General features: G+C 39.7%; 1 protein-coding gene across 5 annotated transcripts in view; it reads left to right on the top strand.

The window, feature by feature from the left end:
• The window catches only part of LOC103388292 (metastasis suppressor protein 1-like), a 47,337-nt gene that overhangs the window by 6,092 nt on the left and 19,581 nt on the right, over positions 1-21,664 (top strand). For all 5 annotated transcript variants that reach the window (XM_008323221.3, XM_008323216.3, XM_008323219.3 and 2 more), the window contains exon 3: positions 3,057-3,130. In XM_008323221.3, coding sequence (XP_008321443.1) covers positions 3,057-3,130 — 74 coding nt within the window. The remainder of the gene's footprint in view (positions 1-3,056; positions 3,131-21,664) is intronic.

Genomic DNA, 21,664 nt, shown 5'->3' with positions numbered 1-21,664 from the left:
ATTTATTTGGGTTAGGACAGAGGCCAGTCCTGTCTGCGTGATAGATTGAACATGTTAATAAACAGATGACAAGGGAATCCAACACATATCGTTTGGTTTCAATTGTTGGTATGTTGGATAAAATAAACCTCAGTGTCAAGAGGCTCTATTATTGACGTTAGATTACTACCGTTACACTCCATTCCTGTTGAACTAAGACTAGATGGAGGTGTCTGGACTAAATAGATCATTTTTAAAAAGTGAATTTTTGAGTTGAATTTTTGGAGCAGCCACGGCCCAGCAGAGCAGATTAGTTTTTGTTTTGCAGATTGTGTGCACGGCCAGCAGAGCAGATTAGTTTTTGTTTTGACAGGAGAGTTTGCAGATTGTGTGCACGACTCTATCAGTCAGGGTTACTTGTAAGAGCTGAGAGCTTGTAGCAGTAATTAGTAACTTCATGCTTGCATGAGTGCAACAACACAGAAGTCAGTTTACATGTTATTTTACTTGGCTTTGTCCAAAGAAAAAACAATTTTACCTAGGTAGAAGTATTCGGACTATCTACTTTACAATTATCTATTTTATGGACTTTTTTTAGTAAAATCCAAAACATTCATCAGTTTTTAATTTGTATTTTTTTTACCCAAATACAAACGTAATGCAAGAGTGCATAGGTATGTAGGACAAATTCACAAAATAATTGCAATACAGATTGGTTAAAGTATTTATGAAAAAAAAAGGTGAGTGAAATTTTACTTTCAACCTTCAGTTTAGCCCACATCACAATTCTGGGTTTTCCACAGTTGAGAGAGCAAAGTCCTTCCGTGACTAAAGCCGTTGTTGATTGTTTATATAGTAACTGCAACTTAAAGTATTTTGTTAACTGGCAAAAACAAGGGGATTACCAGCACGGACATTAGACGTGATCAGCCTAAAATTCACCAATGAAAGAAAGAACTTGTCAAAGGTTGTATTTTATTTTAATACGAAAATGTTTTTGTTTTTTTCTATTGGAATTTTCAAGTCTTTCCTGAAAATGTCTATACAAAACCCCATTCACCCTGCATGCAAAGAGTAGGGAAGATCCACAGAAACATTTCCAAAATGGTTCTTCCCTGTCCCTCTGTTTTACTGATAGCAGTAAAAATGTAGTGTAGTTAATGTAAGCACTTGTAAAATCATGAGGCACCTTATCTCGCAGAGGATCACAGCCTAAAGTGATTACCCAGCCGCACCCTGTGTTCCAGTGTGCAGGTGCTTCTGACATTAAGATCAGTCTTCAGTCACAACCACGGCCAATGAAAATGTGTTTTAAATTCATGAGTTGAACTTGACTGAACACGACTTGGCTGCGACTGCCCAATCTATCCCATAGAGCATGTGTACATGTTATAAATTACTGGAGGGAGATATCAGCTGTAGGTTCCTCGGGTGCCCGCTCTGGGCTGTAAATAGAAAGGAATCCATGTGTGCCTGCGTGTGTGTTTCTTTTTCCATTGGTAGGACACACCCCAGGATCTTCTGGACGACTCTGCAACATCACAACTCTTAAAAGCAAACATCAGTCCAAGTTTTTAAATAAAAATGGAAAGGAATGTTCTGTTATTGGGTAGCAAGAAATAAAGACTTTCAACGAGCGTTATCTTAGCAACCGCTGCCCTCACTCAAAAGTATTGCTCAAACTTTTCTGTAGAAAAGTCAAAGCCGTTTTATAGCAGCATTAAGACACATATAATTCCCCCCCTCACCCCCCATTATAGCAGCATTAAGACACATATAATTTCCCCCTCCCCCCCAAAAAAGAAACTGGTTCTTTAGATCCAATTTTAAGAGTCACTGCGATGTACCTATTGATTTGTTGAATAGGAAAAAGGGTAGGGGACTTGAGTGTTTCATGGAAAATCCCAGGTTGTTTGATAGTGGTTCTCTGTTGGCCTGTGCACCATAATGGGTGTTTTCAAATCAAGGTACTTGGACACAGAACAAACACGCCTTTGTGGCTGAACATGTCTTGGAAAATTTGCTGTGTTTCTTTGTGTAGCACCGTGACTGATGGTGAGTCTCGTCTCCGCTAAGAAGATCAGATATCACACATTGTACGTACACGCACGTGCTCGCACAAAAGGACCATCTCCCTACTTGTTATCTTGAAAGGGGGTTGTTTTGAAGCCAGATCTAAACAGCCTGGTGGGTGGGTACGAGAGGCAGTAATATTTTGTCTAAAAGTAGTTTTAAACCACCGGAATACTCTCTTTACTAGTACGCTTGGCTAACTCTACATGGCAACAAATACCTGGGTATGTGTTGCAAAGCAGCCACAGACCCCGTTCCATTTTAGACCAGGACATAGTAGATTCCACACTGATCCTTCCACCGACGCGTACATGTGAGTGTGGCAAACCAGGCTCAAGAGCTGCTCTGCTGAGCCAGACAGATTCCAGTGGTCTCTAAGTAATCACATAGACATTCCTCACACAGCAGGGCATGCCTTCGTTATAACACACACACTAATACACATGCACATGTGCACAAGAACCAGTGTATGCACACACCCACTCCATATTTTACATTTGTTATAGAACATTATTAGCTTCATAATCAGACTGCTGTGAACGTGGTGTCAAACACAGTATGTTTTTGTTTTTTTTATATTACAGAGAACAGTACGTTTTCAAAATGTTTCCCCCATCTTGTCTGTTTATACCTTTGACTGCCAACACCGGTATGTACTGTAAATACTGCAGTGGATAAGCTAGATCTCCCAGTGTTCTTGTGGACATTTTATGCCAGCCTGTTAGAAGACATTTAGGGACACATTTTTGAGAAACAAAAAAAAAAAAAATCAAACTTTGGGTCAGAAGTAATCTGTAGCAATGTAAGGTAGTAATAGATATACATTAAATTACCATAAAAAGCCCAATCCCATATATAATGTTCTTATAGGAGACCTTTGGAAATTTTAAATTAAAGGTTAGCTCCAGAATGCATTTATTCCATCTTGTTGGCCACATTATATATAGGCTTTTCAAAAAAAAAAAAAAAAATCTGAGTAGAATTTCTGTCCTATTGTCTTCCAGAGCGACGGCAGTTGCTGTGGCCGCCTTCCTGGACGCGTTTCAGAAAGTGGCTGACCTGGCCACCAACTCACGAGGTAAGAACGTTTATCCAGATGTCTGAGTCCAGAGTTTGACTATCCACACTGAAAAATCAAGTTTCAGTCCTGAGGGGCCACTATTGTCGCAACGTGCCGGCGGGGTTAAACCTGTGAGCTCACTGGTTTACGACCTGTGAGTCCAGGCACCTACGTGTTAGTGTGTTTGTCTAGATGTAGCCTTGATGTGCAAGTCCAGTCTCTGAGCCCGCCGTGCTGTGAAGCTCGGTGGGTTGTTTGCTTTATCATATGGGTAGTAAATCCGTGAGTGTGCCGTTTGAAGCCCTGTTGCTGGCTTTGCTCTCCAATCTCTAAAGCTTTTTCCTTCACTTTCTGGGCCCCCGTCTACAACCCACCTCTGCTACATCTGGACACTCTGCTCCAGTGTTCTGCTCCAGTGGTGTGTTCGTGTGCCTGTGTGTATGTTGGAGGGAGAGACAGTGAGAGATCTCATCTGTCCTTAGCTGTGACACCTCCAGCCCCGTTGCATACTATTAATAGGAACTGAGACAGACACACACATTCATCATCTCACTCACTGCAGAGACAAAAAAAAGGTTGGAGGGGTTACAGCTGTAGCGAAATAAAAGAGCGCTGGGAGTCATCCCCTCCCTCCTCCTCTCTCCTCTCTCCTCTCCCCCCTGTAAGACACAGAAGGTTTGCTGTAAAGGAATCAGATTCACTGAGCTGAAGAGCGTTGCGTCATCTTATATCACTTTCTCTCCTCATCCCCTCCATACAATGTGTCTTAGGTAAACGCTATCGTATAGCACTGTTTTCTTTTTTATGTGCTCGTTTGCTGCTCGCATTTCACTTTAGAGCTTAGCTCCGCAGCAGAGACAAACAAGGACAATGAGCTGTCATTAAGGCGGATAACATGACCATGGGATAGATGTACCACGGACATTCTATTTGCATTATTGGTATTTGTTACTCTAAGTTTTAAAGATCCTATATTGCCTACAACAGTATGTTTTGTATTAAATCTAGTATTTTGATCAGATTAATCACGATTAATCATGATTGTTTTCTGAATTGATCATGATTAAAATAGCATTAAGTAAGCAAAACACCATACCTTAAAAATATCAAAAATACCAGTTATACCATAAATGAATATAAACATGGTATCTTTCTGTGCGCCTATTTTCTTTCTTTGGATTTAAAAAAAAAGAAACACTGGAACAAACAAAACACTAAAGATGTCATGTGTATGTTTTTTGTGGTGGCCGTGGTTTCAATTTGCTCAGAGCCTCGAAAAATGTGATCAACCGTCATTCCTTACAGAAACCTATAAAATGTGTTTGGGAAGGAAAACTTGATCTCTGCGGTACTGTGTAAATTACTGAGGGGCCATTTGACAGCAGTGCAGTTCACTCTGCCGGAATCTACTGTATCTACAAAACGGTTGTGTTGTGCCTGTAATGGACCTGTAGGAGTGCCCGGGGTAGTCCTCTCTGAAGATATCAACTTTCTTTATTGTTCATTTACAAAGCAGATGAGCACAGGTACATTATGTAGACCTAGGTGTGTGTGTGTGTATGTGTGTCTCCCCTTGATGTCTTTGATGTTACAGAATGGTTTTGTCTGTAGTCGGATCAGACTAACAGACAAGTCATTTTCTTTTTGCTCATCATACCTACCCAGAGGCTGCTGCGGCCATGTTAGACACAAGGTCTAACATGAGACGCTTTCTACTTCTTCTTTTTCTTCCTCTCCTTTGGTGTAAAGGGTCCCCTGTTTGTGTATCATTAATCTGACAGCAGGAGCACAGACTTGGAAAATAATGGAAACGTTTAATCATAAAGTCTTTGATTAATGACATCTAAAAGCTTGCAGCCTTGTACTGGGGGTTATGTAAGCTTATAAAATGTAAGTGGTTGTCTATTTGCTTTTGTCCATGCAATCAGTGTAGCAGACCACCATTCATACATTTATGCATGTATGTATACATCTCACAACAGTCTCAATTTAGCCAAGGGAAAATAACTACCACGCCAAGGTGACACGTCTTTTTTTTCCCCAAAGAGAATGATGGGGTCTTTCTTCAGTGGCTACGCCAGTTACCTATTGTAAATCCTAGTAAAACTCAGGAACAAAGCCCTGACACTTACAAGAGCTAAGGTTGGCTCTTTTACAGGCTTGGCAAAGCATCGTCAGGGAAGATGCTGAGCACCTGGTGGTGTCTATGAGTCATAGACACAAAGTGAGGCATATGTGACTGAGTTCTTAGAACACAGGAAAACAGCAATGTTGAAACAGTTTTTTTATCATTTGTCCTGACCTTTGAATGATAATTGTAAATGATGCAAATGACGTAATTGTGACAGATGACTTTCCTGTGTCTCTTGTCTATTAAAGAAAAATAATGCTCTTCCTGTACTTACTGACACTCGCTTACATAAGCAGCATAAACGAATCATAGTCAGTGCTGAGTTGGGTTCTCAGTCACTGAACACCTACAGTATGTCTGTAATCGGAGAAAAAGTGAATCCCGTCACCCAATGCTGTTCAAATGAGCACATATTTTTTTGTTAAGAGTCGTAACTCTGATAAAATACCACTCCTCCTTGTGATTTAGAGGTCTGTTCTCTATGGATATAAAGTCGGCACCTCCACTCTGCCCCCTCTGCCACACAGAGTTATATGCTGTTCTCTTCACGTAGATCGGCCTTCATGTGCCAAAAGTTGGCATCGACAGATTTATGTGAATGATTGGTCTTGTTGTGTTGAGCAAGACGTTCAAGCTGTCACTCATCATAAAGCGAAATTGACATTTTAAGCTGACTCTCGGTGAGTTTCTCCTGTGAAAAAGATCCCAGGTCACTGATGGTGATACATGGTGTGTACACCCATCTGTATCTAGAAATATTGTAAAAGGTGACTTTAGGTTCTTTAAACAAAGTCACTTATCTTCAGTGACCAGTTGTGCACAGAAGCTGACATGTTTTCACTCATTTTCCTGTCTGTGCAAACACACACTTGTCTGACGTCTCAAATTAGGACGTAACTCACACAATGTCATTGTTAGTGCTGACACACAGTTGGAATGACTCTGTGAAGCCTGCTCAGCAGCTGTGTTTCCACTCAAACACTATTGTATCCTTGTTATATCATTGATCAGTGCTCTCCATGGAGCTGCTGTGTACAATGTGTTGTATGTAGATGTGTCCCAAGAAAAGCTGTTCAACAAAACTTTGTGTCAATATTGCTGAATGCTCATAGCATGAGCTTTGGTGTAAGAACCTGAAACCAATGTTTGGAAATGTTCCAGGGAATGACTGATTCTTAATTGTTGCTGTTTGTGCTTTTGCATTTTGTTTAAGGGGTTTACTCAAACAGTTTTATGAGAACCAGGTGGCTTCAACAAAGAAGAAAAAAAACTTGAAAACCTGAGGCACTGGTTAGAGTAGATCACAAACTGAAAAATAAGGCAAGAAAAGAGAACTAAGCAATAATTAAACTACTCTGCTTAAGCTCTTTCAGCTTATTAGTTTACAGTTGATTGACTGGAATGCTGAGTGGAGAAGGTTTGAGTGAAAGAAATAAAGAAAGACTTAAGTTCTTTTCTTCCATTGTATGTATTATTCTGGCTCTTTTGAGGCCGACTGTGAACACATACGAAAGAGAACAGGATCAGCTTTATTTTTATTTAGTGAAAATACATCGATGTGTGACCCTGAATGCATGGTTTAAATTGATGTTGTGTATAGAACCACATTAAAACATCCTTCTCCTTTGCATTTAAATGTTGTTCACAGACGTTCATAGCCACACACACACACACACACACGTGGAGGATTAGCAGAAACCACCTGTTTAACCATTGTAGTTGGACTTTCACCATAGACACTTAGCTTTGTTGTCAACTTGATAAAGTGCATTAAAGTGTTCTTTGGCTCCTGCCACTGTTTCTACTGTATGTACTTTCCAGCTGAGCTCTTACACATCTGCATATTTTGTCTGTGTAGTTTCACCTCCCATGTGATTTCTGTAAAGATTCCCCGGTCATCCAGGTCATAGTTATTCAACAGTGAGTTGAATTGAGGGCAGCTGGACAGCTGGATGTAAGTAGTTCAAGAAGTTTTAACTCTCGCCCAGGACATTTCAGCTTAGATTTGTGGGCGAAAGATATAAATATTATTTTTATCTCTGGCCTTGTTTTTAAGATCATTAAAAAGTCACTTTATAACAAGTTGATCAAATATCTTGCATTTTTGAAGCATGTTTTTGAGAGAGAGACTAAGTCTCTTTCCGAAAGAGAAAGATTTTTCTTCAAAACATAAACATGTTCAAAGTTGTTGTGCCTGCAGCCGTTCTGGTGAATATTAAGTCACATCTTTATTTTTCCTAAACCTGTCAGTGTTGGCTGTGAGTTTGTGATGTAATTCATGTAAAATCAGCAAATTTTATAAAAACCACCACAAAAGACAACAAAATCCATTACTTTTCATTGTCCTGTGTTGCTGCCCCTGTCTTCTGAATCCCATTTCTCATAACATGTTTACCTTTTCTTAAACAAAAAAACATCACATGCAGTGTAATTCTGCATCAATATTGTGTTAGTCCAAATAGACCAGGTGATACAACACGGACCCTGTCACGCACAAACACAAGTGTGTCTGGCTGTGAGCAGTGTGACAGTGTTTACTTTTGCAGGTCTAATGGTTCTATTGGATTTAAAAGGTTATCGGGAGTTAATAATTAAGCATGTTTTTAGCTCAGCATGTCAGATGTACTTTCACAAAAGGCCATTCAAAACACAGGTTGAAAACATGTCACAGTGAAGTAAGAATTGAACCAAAAAATTACAAAATGGGACAAAAAAAGGCTTCTTTTCTTTTTCAAATTTGAATTTTAAGAGCAGAAGACATGAAGTGCTTTTCTGTGATAAAAGACGGGTTAAAGCTTCTGTTGGTAGCGAGAATTTAAGGCATAATAGAATGCATATGTTACTTTTTTTGTTAGCTAAACATGCTAAATGTGTCGACTGCGGCTCCTGGGTTCACATGTCATGCCTACAGTAATCTCCCTAACTAACTTTCATCTCCAAAATGAGATCTCAATTCAAGTTGTTCCAGTAGTCAGCCACCATGGCGCCATTTTTCATTTAGAAGCAATCAATATTTTTACCACATCCACTTAGCTGAAAACAATGACGTCTTTGTATCAGCGTAAACCAAAAATAGTCACCAAATCTGTCAAGATTATATCTAAAGTTGTTAAGATTATATCTAAAGTTCAACAAACAAATATGTACAAATATTACGGATGGGAAAAAAACACTGTTGTTAAGATTATATCTAAAGTTCAACTAACAAATATGTACAAATATTACAGATGGGAAAAAAACACTTAGAAAAGCTTGGAATAAAGATATGATTTGTATTTTCATCTTAAAGCCAGTAGTTGTAATTTATTGCCAAGTTTACAGCCAACAGCTGTAACTTTTAGGTTATAGTTTCTTGGCTGAAGCAAAAGCCGATGAGCTGCGTTCTATCAACTCTTCCTCTAATTTTAATTGGCACTGATCCTTGGTAAAGAAACAAAGGACTATTGAGGCGCTGCTGTGAGAAAAAAAAAAAAAAACAAGAGTGGGAAAGAAAAGCCACTAGTAAATAGAAAAATTCTCTCATGCTAAAGTGTAATTTCTGTCATATATGACACCTTTGTGTTATAGAGGATTATATATGTGTGTGTGTGTTGTTGTTCTTCTTCTTTCCTCAAGCAATCTCAAGGGTGATTAAGTGCTGAGATTTGTTCCTTGTCAGTCTCCGTGAAATTGATGATGTCATTGCATTTAACTGACAACAGAGAACAGAGTAAAAGTTCAAAACCAAACAAAGTCATGCTATTTTGACCTTTTCCAAGAACTTCATCTCCAAGTCAGAAGCCTGAAAATCCTGTGACCCAGACTGTGAAGGTTACTGGTATGCAGACGGGGATCGGCTGTAGGAAGAACTTTTAGCATCTGAACATCTCATTAGGTTCACAGAGTTCAAGTTTTACCTCCTTGAGACGTAATTAAAGGACAGGCTTTTAAAAAGCCTTCCACTGACCCATCTTTAAATCTTACTGTCTGATCTTAAAAAGAACTTAGAAACAAAACAAGGAGTGGCAATGTGTCTCACTTGAAGCCTTTTGTCAAAATTGCTCTGCAGATGAACTCTGTGTTTTGGGGATTTTTTTTTCTTGCCCCAAACTCTATTCACAAACACAGGTAAAAAAAACACAGTCCCTGGCACAGTCCCTGGCGTTACTACTCGATTAACAGTTTGTCCTATTTTTAAAAATAACTGGGCTTGTGTCACGGGTGGGATAGCAGCTGTCAGGACAGTGCCTCTGCATGCACAATGATTATTGTTATGTGCTCATCCCCAGTGCATCAGTGTGTGCCTCTTAGAACCCAGTAGCTCTATCAGCAGCTTCAATATTGGAACTGTTTGGACACGTCTGAATGAGTACAGAAGAAATTGACGCCTACAACAAATCCAGCATGTAGAAGCCTGTTTGATCTCCTCGGACCTAAAAAACATTACACAGTTGTATTAAAGTGTTTTAAAAGCTGATAATTACATTGATTCTGCAGTCGCCTCTACAATTTTCCAATGGCTCAAAACAAGTGTGATTAATTATTATTACAAGGACATACTACTAAATGCCACTTATAGGCTCAAAACAAGTGTGATTAATTATTAGTGAGATATTATACATGTACATACTACTAAATGCCACTTATGAATGTGTTCACTACATTAGTTACCTCACTCTCTGCTGTACCTCTAGTATCTTTTAGTGTCTGGAGTGGTGGAGGGGAACAAAAGCACCAGGCACAAACACAAATGTTTACAGGAGTGTGTATGTGTGTGTGTGTGTGTGTGCAGGCCCTTATAAAACCTTTAAAACTTTAATGGACTTCAGTCTTCCAGTAAAACAGTGGAGGCAGAGGATGTACACTATGAAACAGAGTTACCATGTTTGGCATTAATGATACTTACAAGATCAAAATGTCCATCGTAAAATTAGTTTATTTCCAATTTTATTCCATTTCGCTGGGTGATTAGAGCCCTACTCTCAGATGCGGTTGTGAAAAATGGGAATGTAGTAAAAAAAACCAATAATATTTTAAGGTGTTACAGTAAGTGTTCTTTCACACAGTGATAAAATTAAATTGCCAAGATGTTCTATTGTTTCTGTTGTTTTTTTTGAGTATTGTCTCTCTGACCTGCACACGCTGCCGAACTCCAGTTCTTTGTATAACCTTCCCATGAATACAAGTGACGCTCCTCCGTATGGAATAGATTAGTTTCACTGAGTCTTTGTGAGTTAAAGTAGTTCAGCACCTGGTAAACAACAAAACATTCATGTGCTTCTCACGTTCTTTTGTCACAGCCATTTACTTTTCTCAATACATTGCTGAAATCAATATGCATCTAAAACCAAAGGGAAAAAAATAATTATATATTTCTAAGAACCATTTTCCAAAGCAGCCAATAGCATATACAGTGGTGTACGACATATATATTTGTTCGAGTGCCTGTTGCTGTATTCAGCAGGTAAATTGGAGTCATAAAGCCCAGATGTCTCCCAAGGTTTGCCTTCTACTGTTTGCCATCATCTGGTAATGCACTTTGTGTCTCTGCTAATTTCAAACAGGAGCTGCCACAACTGTTATCTATTATCTACGCCTGTCTCTACTGCAGGCACAAATGACATAGTCACATATTATTACTGTCTTCTTCAGATGAGGCTGGGCTGCAGCAGGTATTGTACCAGCTGCTGTTGACATTAAATCAGGACATCTTACATTTTCAGACAGATGTAAACAAAAGAATGGAGACAAGAGGTTTGAGGTACTAAATTACGTATAATCTTAACACAAATATATGTTAAAATTTGATTCCAGGAGGAGAGTTAATCAAACTCACTAATAGACAGACCTCATTCTTCAGTGTGGATTTTAGTCTATTTTAGTCTGTATTTTACACGTTTCATTAGGTAAACACTGCGTACTTTGTCAATGACTGGCGCCCACACCGCAAAGAAAAAAAAAAGGGCGGCCATTATTTTCTTTGCCCCTCTCTAGTCCTTTGGCCCCTGTTACAGAGGAGTCTTAGATTCTGAACCAACTCGCCCTATCAATGCTCGCTCTGAAAGGACTCTGTCCTATTTTCCCCATTTTCAGTCTGACACCAGTGTGGCCGTATGCCTCTCCCGCCCTCTGTCCAGTCCCAGTCCCAGACCTAGATACCAGCCTCTGGACAAGTTCAGTGCCTCTCAATCCCCGCTCTGTTCTCTTCTGTTCACCATGACCCCATCCTGGGAATCTCACAGATCACTGGAACCAGCAATTAAATCAGTTAATGGGTCAAACACACAGGCTCACGCATTGACTCACAGATTGTTTCAGTCTTGTGTTTTCACATGCACATGTACACCAGCGCTGGACGTTTGAGAGCTAGTAATCTTCTCTGCTTTTCTGAAGTCCAGCAGGCAATAGAATCCTGGGGCAGATTTACTGCCAAGCTTTCTCTCTAGTGTTTGAAACTTCACGGGTCAAACTGTTCTGCCACATCTCATGGTGGACTCATTTAGGTCACACTATAAAACACATTTGCATAGAAAATACCGTCTCTTCTCTTATAAAACACATTTGCATAGAAAATACCGGGACCGTCTCTTCTCTCTGAAAGATTTATCTGCCGCCATCTGCAGTACCATCAACATCTGCCCGTTTCCAAGGTTGGTTTCCAACTGTGGTGATAGTGGCAATAAAAAGACAAAAACATCAGAAAAATAGAATGTTGGATTTCAGTGAATGTGCCTTCAAAACATTAAAACTGTAGATAGAGGATACTGAGTGTGCTTGAGCTGGAGAAGTGCCTCTGCGCTTGTCTGTGGGTGCAGTATGTGTGTGTCTGCATATTAGTGCTGTTTGCTCTCTGTTTTTGTTTAAACATGAACCCGGTTGGACCAGTAAGCTTTGGATTTGGAGCATCTGACATCCATGGAAACTCCAATTCAAAACAGACACTTCTCTGGAAGATGAACTTCTGACTCCTGCTTTTCGTAGATTGTTTATAAATGTATTTATCGAAAAAGCTGGTGAACTGTTACTCATAGCCAAGAGGCGAAAAACCTAAATGAAAGACTCATTTAAGATTTCTTTCTTCTACATAGTCATAACAAAGAGGTTGTGCTCGAGGGGAGTCTTGTAATCTTTGGTCACAGTGTTTTGTCCCCTACAGTCAGAACACAGAAATAAATAATTGGATTATCTACAGATCAACTAATACACACAAAAAAACAAACCTTAAACTTTTTAGAGTTTTCCTAACATTCTGGTAGGTTTAGTTTGTTCTCCTTCCTCTATTATTTTTTTCTATTTATTTTTAGAGTTTTCCTAACATTCTGGTAGATCCCCTTGTTTAGTTCTCCTTCCTCTATTATTTTGCCTTTTTCCCCTCTGGTCTTCACCTTTCCTCCGTACCTTTCCCCTTGTCCTCTCTTGTCTCTTGTCCAAGCTGTTGAGACCAGGTGCACGCACAGCCGGCCTCTGTCAGCAGCATCTCAACGGCACATGTTAAGTAACGGGAATAAAGGCCAGGGTGTGCTGGGGAAAAGAGAAATTAAAGGTGTATATTTATGTGCGTAGCCTTTCAGGTTTTGATGTGTCACACTAGAGACTGGAGTGCAACACCTACACATTTGCATAAGCACACAATGTCAATGACGCACATGCACAGTGGGAAACCATCATCGGCTTGTTGCTGCGTCAGTGGTCTCATGAGCCATCTGCTGCAGTGTGAACTTTGGAGGTGAACTTTGACAAAGTTTCAGGTCTCTCAGTTTGTCCCTGTCACCACGAAAACAGTTTCCATTGTCTGGTGCCTGACTGTTCTTTCAGATTGTGTGTAGGAACGGCCCATATGACCTTTCTTTTAATTGTGTCTAGGGATAACGTTTAAATATCCATAAAGACTTTAAAGATACTTTTTAATTTCTCAGTTGTTGTTTAAAAATCGCTACCTACTGCTAGATGGATCAACAAAAGCCAACCATTGTACGTGTCTACGTGTTGACAATCTTAGGGTTTTATAGGAAGAATACTGCAGTAAACCATTTCCAGTAAATGGTTTACGAATCCCTAACACAGTGCTTGTAATTGTAAGGAATCAAACGATATGAGTTTATCATTGAGTGTCTGAGATAATACTGCCATTGTAGTGGTTGATAGATAGATAAACGGTGGTTGTATTGGGTCCATTCAAGTAAGTCAGTCAGTAGGGTTGACTTGGTGAGTTTTCAGTGAGGGTATTGTTCCCTGTCGTGCCATAGACAGTTCATAAAACACTCTGAATGAATAGTTTGTGTGTGTGTGTGTGGGTTGGTGTGTGAATGTGGGGTAACGGTGGGTGGAGAATATCCTTTTTCCTGCTCTTTGACAGTTATGGACTCTTACACAAGCACACATGTGCACACATATGTGCATTCAAAGGTTCAGACACACATGGTAGATGTAATCTGGCGGTCATTATCGCAAACAAGGTACTGTTGTGTCGTTCAGACAAACAGCTCAGCCTCTTTGGTGAGTCCCTGGTTTAAATTATCACCAGTCAACCATCTCCTGGACAAGAGGCCACTTAATCTTCTCCCTGCAGGGAAGCCGGGGCCACAAGGTCATTCATGCTCACTCTATTCTACAAATGTTTTAATTTTAAAACACATCATTTCTACAGTGTTTGCACGTGACACCCACACAGCGTTGGGGTTTTCAAGCCATTAAAATCTGGACTTTGGTAAACAACGTTTTTGGGTTTTTTTGTTTTGTTTTTTTAATCTCGCTGGCTGCATTTCTTCTGAATGGGTAGCTGTAGAGAAGCTTGGTTGAAGATTTTACAGCCAGTGAAGTTCATGGTCTTGGTGTTGAATTTGGATGAATGTACAAAGATTGTGTCTGTCATTAACTTTAATACCAGGCTTGTTATGAGAGAACACCAAGTGACCGAACTGATTTACAACCTGATCCTCATCGCTTTCATGTGCTTATCCCCCAGAATGCTGTCCTGCTACTGACTTCGTCATTCAGTTGTGCTTATTAAGTTTGGCGTCTAAGTCTCTGACTTAGTGCGTCATACTTTGTTTTTGTTGTTCAAATTGAAACTGTTTACTGTAATGTAACGTTTTGTGCTAAATTCTTTTGTCAAGATTATTACACTTTTATATAATTGGTCTAAATTTAAATGTAGATTTTGCCTTTAGGGAAATTTGCAAGATTATTACACTTTTATATAATTGGTTTAAATTTCTCTTGAGTAAGATAATGACTCTGTCGACTCTTGAAATGTTTCAGTAATTTACTTTAGGTCTTTGTCCCCGTGTCCACCCTTTACTTGCTTTGTCTGTTGTACTAGGCTAACTGACAGTCCTGTGTATGTTTACTGTTTGCTCTGGGATATTAAAGACCAACCTTCATGGCTTTGGATTGACTTACTGACTGGATTTTATTAAATATAGTACGTCAAATGTTGAATACATATATAGGATATTTATATTCATTATATTGTGACAGTGCACTAAAAATACTCTATATTTTTGGTTTATTTTTCAAATATTGTAACGCCCCAGTGACGGCCCAAAAAGTGCACCCATATATTTTCCATGACCATTGAGGCTTGAGAATGATTCCATCCCTGTGACTCAGACTTTGCCCTCATATATTTCATTTGAAATATAAACCCGTGTTCTGAGTAAATCATTAACCATCAAACGAGTCTTCTTGCACGTTCAGACCATGTGGTTACATGACTCTTGTCAGGTGTTTTCACCAGTGTCTCATTTTCTACTCAGGAGCCCAGTCAGATCTGGTATTAACACCCGCCCCGAATGAGCCAATCACAAACACATTGACAGCTGACAAGTCATGTACAGTCACAGTCACTTTGTTCTCACAGTCAGACATGACGTCAATGGGTATTTGAAGCCAGGTCCAATATCCTACGTGAAGGAGACACATCCTACACGTTCAAATGCCAAGTGTGAACAGTGCTCCTTAGAATTGTTCATGTGTGATTGAATCAGTTAGAGCAGATGTTTCACTGAATGAACTGAACCAGGGAGGGTTTTAATTCATTTGTATCATTTATATCTATCGTGGAAATATGTATCTAACCAGAATGTTAGATAGGAGAGGGAAAGTGGGGCAATAGTAGAAACTGTGAAATAGTGGGCTGAACCCCATCATACCATTTTCCCCCGACACCCCCATCCCTTGTTTGTGGTACTGCATTCCTGGCAGCAGACATATAGCTGTTAGATGCTGTTAAGAGTAATCTGCAGACATTGGCTATCAGTTCCCACTACCCACATTATCAGCCTTAGAGCCGATATATGCAAGCTGTTAGTGGTGACAAGTCAGTGTAGATATTCTGTCAATACCTCAAGCAACCAAAATACCTATCAGGTTACTGTATAAAGGATGTTGGCCATTCACCGGACTTTTTAAATGTTTAAAAAGACTAGTGAATGGGCATTTGGCCTGAATGTGCACTGTCCATTAATCGAACAACCTTCCTTGTAGGCCAGGTGATATACATTTCAAGTGTTGATTACAGTATCTTACACTAATGAGGCTGCAAGTCCATACCAGTACCATTGATATTCCAAGTATTTTTCTTATCAAACTGGAATCCACATCCATCTGTAAGTAGCAATTCCATTGACTAATGAGACCGTGGTCGGTGCAATACTACCATAAAACATTTTTCACAATTCCGCCTGTGGCATTCGAAGGAGTCCAGCAAAAATCCCGTCTTTCCGTCCTGTACTTTCCCATGGGATACTGTCGACTTTACTTGGAGAGTTTATTTTGGTCTTGTGTCTGACCGCTCACTGAACTGCCCAACTGCTCACTGACTAGATTAGCTCGGCACCATGTTAACATTGTGGTACCACATTCACAGACGTGAGAGAGGTGGGGGTGGTAGTGGCGGATTACGTTAGCACAGGGTAACCACATGTAGTAAAATCTGAACTGAGCAAAGAGAATAGACTGATGATAAAGATCTAGATCAGAGAGAACACAGCTTGAAGGGGAAGAAATCAAAGGAATACAGTAGAATAAAGAGTTAGTCTATGGGGGTGGGTGGAACTCGTCCATGACCTACATTTGCATTATAATCTGTTGCTAAAGTCATTTTGTAGAGTAATGACGTTGTGCCATATGAGTACAGTAGGGTAGTTACCATAAATTAGCATATGAAATCTGCCTAGAGACTATTCAGAAAATACTGTGGTGTGTTTTCCTTTTTGTGAGATTGTGAATCAAGGATTTGAAGAAGATACCCTTAAAATGATGGAGTGAGGAATAAAATAAATGATAAAAATAGGAGTTTTTGGAAGCTTACTTTGCCCTAGGTCGAATGATGGAGCCTGGAAACATCATCAGCTATTGATTCACCATCAAACAATTGATGTAATTTCAGCATCAGTTTCCAGTTCTATCCCATGACCATCCTAAACTACCAGTTCCACTCTAACTTCGTACAGCCCTCACATTAGCAGAAACCAGCGTCGTCTTTTCTTTCTCTTCTTCTTCCCTTCCTACTCCGCCCTTTTTTTTCATCTTAGGTGACAGCTGTTGGTGAGCTGCAGTCAGACAGACCAGGGTTTTTTGTGTGTCAGCAATGGTAACACTCTAGCAGGTGCATGTGTGTGTTGTTTTTTTCACTAAAGATTGTATATCTCAGCGGCTGTTGAAGCTAGACGTGTCGGCTTGTGAATGTGTGTGGTGTCAGACTAGCTCGTTTTCTGTTAGCGGCTCCTGGTGAATGGAAATGTTAAGAACTATGGGACTGTAATACGTTCCATTAAACTATTACGAAATTCCTGAAACCATATTGCAGTATTTTACACCATCTCAACCTTTGACTAATTCCAATCATACACAGGGTCATCTTATTATTAGGAGGTTTTATATAATCATTGACAACCACATTTAATCACTTACGAAAAACAATGTTAATTGAATACCAGCACTAGTCTGCCAGACTGACAGGACAGACTAATAAATCAATGAATGAAATGCCAGCTATTAACATTGCTACGTGGGTGGCCCCATCTGGGAATGCCCCAACTGCTCGCGCGCGTGTGTGTGTAGGTGCTATATGAACTTCAAAATTCCATGTAACATTATCATACCATATCACTTTATCTTCATGATGGTGTAAAGTCAGGAATTATATATTAATTTCCCATTAAATTACAACTGTAATTTCCTAGCCTGGGATCAGTAAAGTATACAAATACGTTGTATTTCCCGCCATGCTATAGTCAACACAAGCTAAAGCCATTGTGAAGACAGGAATATGGTTTGAATGTAAATATAGTGTACATCGAGCATATGCAGCCTTAGATTTTGCTTTGGGCCTGTAATTAGCTAGTGAACAGATCTCTTTGCTTCTGTCCAGCTGGGCAAGTGTATGAGGCTGCATGTGTGTATCCAGCTGTATGGTCTACAGCCTCTTATCAGCGTAACCACTGGCCCCAGAGTTAACAGCCACCATCTGTGGGCCATTCACAGAGCTGGTTTCTTGTCAGAATGGTCTAAGCCAAATGTATCGCTCATTTTCTCCTTTTTTATGTTCTCCAGACATTATCTTTGTTTTATTTATGTTTTTCTCCATTCACATTTCTTCCAATATACTTTTAAATCCATTACCACCTTCTCTTAATCACTGGTCGTTGCCTCCTCAAATCATCTTTCCCTGCAGCCTCTAATGACTAACTGAGATCTGTGGAGAGATGCAAACTATCTCGGTGTGAGCCAAATGGTTTCCCTCAGTGGGTTTACCAGAAATGAACCAGTGGCGTTATTTTTAGAAGGAGCTCACCATATGATCTACATTTCAAATGAGCACCCTTCAAATGTGCAAGATGTTTGAACCTAAGATACGAATTGGACCAGGTTTTTGTAAGATGAGACGGAGCCATACGCTATTTAGAAGTTGAGTAAAAGAAGTTTAAATCTAAAAGGTACCAGTGTAACTGTGTATTATTATGGCATGTGACGTATGAGTACATTGAGTTAATACTGCTAGTATTGTAGTCACAGAAGGAGAGAAGATCATACGTTTCATTGCAGGTGTTATGTTTCTTCCTCCTACTGAATTAGTTCAATTATATAGAACAGTGTCCAGTTGCACCACACCATCTCACATTCTCGTCATGTCTTGAGAGGTAATTCTATTCTTTAAATACAGACAATGGAAGGAACTCATTACTTCTGCCTCTTATTTATTAAGAAAAGGAGATGAGTGATTTTATACACACACAAGATCACACCCATCCCAACACCTAAGGCAATACGGTATCAAACAATCGTGGCTTCTGCCCTTACTTTTCTTTTTTGTCCAAAGTATACACACACAGATGCACTCTGTCAGCAAAGTGTGAAATTCCATGGAACAGACGCCGACGAGGGGGTCGATGACAGAGACAGTCTTGACGTCCACTTGTCATTCTATCTCTTCCACTCTGTCACTCTCACAAGACTTACATGCACACATTCACAAAAACACTCTAAAGGAAAACTATCATTGCTGTGTCTCAGAATGTCCCGCCAGAGCGTGGTTCTCACACACACACACAGACACACACACACACCTCTGTAATATTAGCCTCCACGAGACAAAGCTCTGATAGAATAATAATAAAAAAAACTCTAGTTCCACACCAAGCCGATGTAGTAAATACATACAGCTGCAATGCAATCATCTGTCTTTTCTTTTTGGCGTAATAGAGTTTGACATTGAGTTGGCGTTTTAAAAACACAAGCCACATCATGCACCAGCCACAAATCACCACAATATATAAAAAACATTGTGGTATCAATTTTCTTTTCTTTTTTAGCTTAAAGTGCCTGTGTTTTTCTTGAAGTAGTAAAGCAGACGTAGAGATCAGTAAGTCAGGTCAGGTTGAACTGTTCAAATGACAGCGCAGAGACAATTACAAGACTCCTAATTACAACGTCACTTCAAAGGTGTTTATTATCTGAAACAGTGATGGCACTACACATGTAACCTAGGTCTGCCCTGCTGGTTTTGTATGTACCTAATAGGGTTATCCACTGTGGATAAGTCACAATTAAGCATGATTAATCTCAAAACTTCAGGGCGTTCGTTCCCTTCAACAATATTAATCCACGTGCCTAAAAAAATAGCTGTCCAATCAAAACAACTGTTATTGGCAAACAACCCAAACCTGTTGGCTCAGTAATATTACAAGAGCTCAAGTCAGATTGCTGCTGCTACATATTATACACATGCATAACTAATACAGTTCCCATAGCAACAGGTATTCAGGCAGAGGCCACATGGACGAGCTACCTGCTGTGAGTAAGCGAGAGATGAAGAAACTGTGCAAGAGAGAGAAAACGCTCGGGTGTTTCATAAATAAAGCATGTTATCATTAGCTGTGCTGTAAACAAATTTTACTGGTGAAGCTCAGTTTTTGGGTAGCTTGCCAGTTTCTGCTCACAACATGGGAGGAGTTCTTTGACCATAGCCACATCTGAAGCACTACTAACATCTGCAAATTGATTTTTTTTCAAGAACGGCTGTTAAAAATTTAAAAAAAAAAAACACTGAAAACCTATTCAAATGGAAATTAAGGTGCTGCAAGAAAGTTCACCAGGAGTAGATTTCTGTTCGTGCATGTGCCTCATATCAAATCCACCACGGTGGGTGTGGTTGAATGAAACCAAAAAAAAAAAAAATCAGCTGAAACCAAACTCTTCCCCAGAGCATGGGCCTCAATTCTACATCAACCTCCAAATGAAAAGCTAACTTTTTTTGTGCGACGCCTCTTCGTGGCACTGCGGTATCAATCAGACACACCCTCTACAATAACACGCAGTTATGGGTTTTGGTAAGAGAGAGAGGTGGGCAGATAAATAGATGGATGGATGGAGACACGACTAAATATGTCAACACTGAATGAATGGACATTATGTTGCTGTATAACAGAGAGGCCTTATGGTATATAGTGAACACGCCCTCTGCAATAATGAGCACATGCGGCTAAGGAGAAATGGGGGAATGAATGGATAGAGGGAGAGCTTGGAGGGAACATGCTCATGGGAAACAACGTTAAGTTTTGTTTTGTTAAAAGTGAAAGAAAACATTGTTATCTTACAATTAGCAGATGTGCAAACTTTTAGAAATGATCAGTTGCTACTCACCTATGACCCATGGAAGAAAAGTGCCGAAAGAGTTTCTCTTAATCTAAAAAAAAAATCCCTGCTCATTCTTTTTCTCATCACTTGTACCTTCTTAAAATGAGTAAACAACCTCAGAGGACAAAGTCTGCTTCTTATTTTTCCAAGTGTGTCTAAAAGGCTCAATAAATTGCAGAGGTCTTGATTTGGAAGCAGATCCTTTTTTTAATGTCTAAAGTTCTGGTATACCTGCGCCTGGTGTTGTTTTCAATATTCATTAGTAAGTAGCCAACAACGAACTTATCACGCTACCTGTTTTTATGTCACCATTATCCGGTTGGGTTGAGACATTTACTAATTCAACAGGGACAAGTTTTATCCTGTCACAGCTTACACTGAAGATGAATGCAGGTAGATAAAGACTACCAAAGTTGGCTTTTTTTTCCGGAGGTGTAACCTGATCTGTGTCTCCAGACACATGAAATCAGTCTCATACATTTCAGGTTGATCTGTTAGCTGTTAACGACTTATCTGGTCACCTGTTAGTTCAACAACTTTATCTTTTTAAGTATCATTGTACGTGCTACACCCTTGAACTGGTTCAGCTGTGAGATGGTGTGGTGGTGTACTGTTTGACCTTGTAGATGTCAGTGTGTGCTACAAATGCTTTCAGTTCAAGCGAGTCACCCAGTTAGCTGGCAGCCTACACTTTAGAGCTGGCAGTAATGCTAGTGTTCTCTCTGCCATGTATGTTATACATTGTGTGTATTTATTTGAAGTGAAGTGTAAGCTGTTCTTTGTCTGTGGTGCCGACAGACACGACAAAGAAGACATATAACAGCAGTGTTGTTTATTCTTTAAAGTCAACACCATCATTAGCTGTCCACTGCTGTTCTTGAAGCTGCTACACTGTAGTTTTGGTTTTTAAACCAGCAGGTCTTTCTAGTGGATAATTGATATGTTATTAAGTAAACAGTGTCCGTAGACACAACTTTTAAGCCAATGTATGGTCGAAGAAATGCAGTTTTGTTTTGTTTTTTTGGAACCAGCAAAGTGCTTATTAAAAATATTTATTCTGGTTAATGACATAAGATGATGATGACATGATTAAATGGGTCTAAGAGATCATTTGTGGTTTTGTGGTCTAACAGAAGTTCTGTTGTTGTTTTCACTTATTAATTAGCGTCAGAGAAAACATCCATATCTTTCAGTGTATATACAGTCTGCGCTTCTGCTGCAGTGGGGTCAAAATCCTGTAGGAAAACCTTTCAGTATATGAAGTGCACTGGGTTCAGGAGGGAGGATGGAAAGTGAACACA

Source organism: Cynoglossus semilaevis, chromosome 13 (assembly GCF_000523025.1).
Source record: "Cynoglossus semilaevis isolate Cse_v1.0 chromosome 13, Cse_v1.0, whole genome shotgun sequence".
Lineage (NCBI taxonomy): Eukaryota > Metazoa > Chordata > Actinopteri > Pleuronectiformes > Cynoglossidae > Cynoglossus > Cynoglossus semilaevis.
Note: the sequence above shows the minus strand (reverse complement) of the source record. Positions and strands in the feature narration are given on the sequence as shown.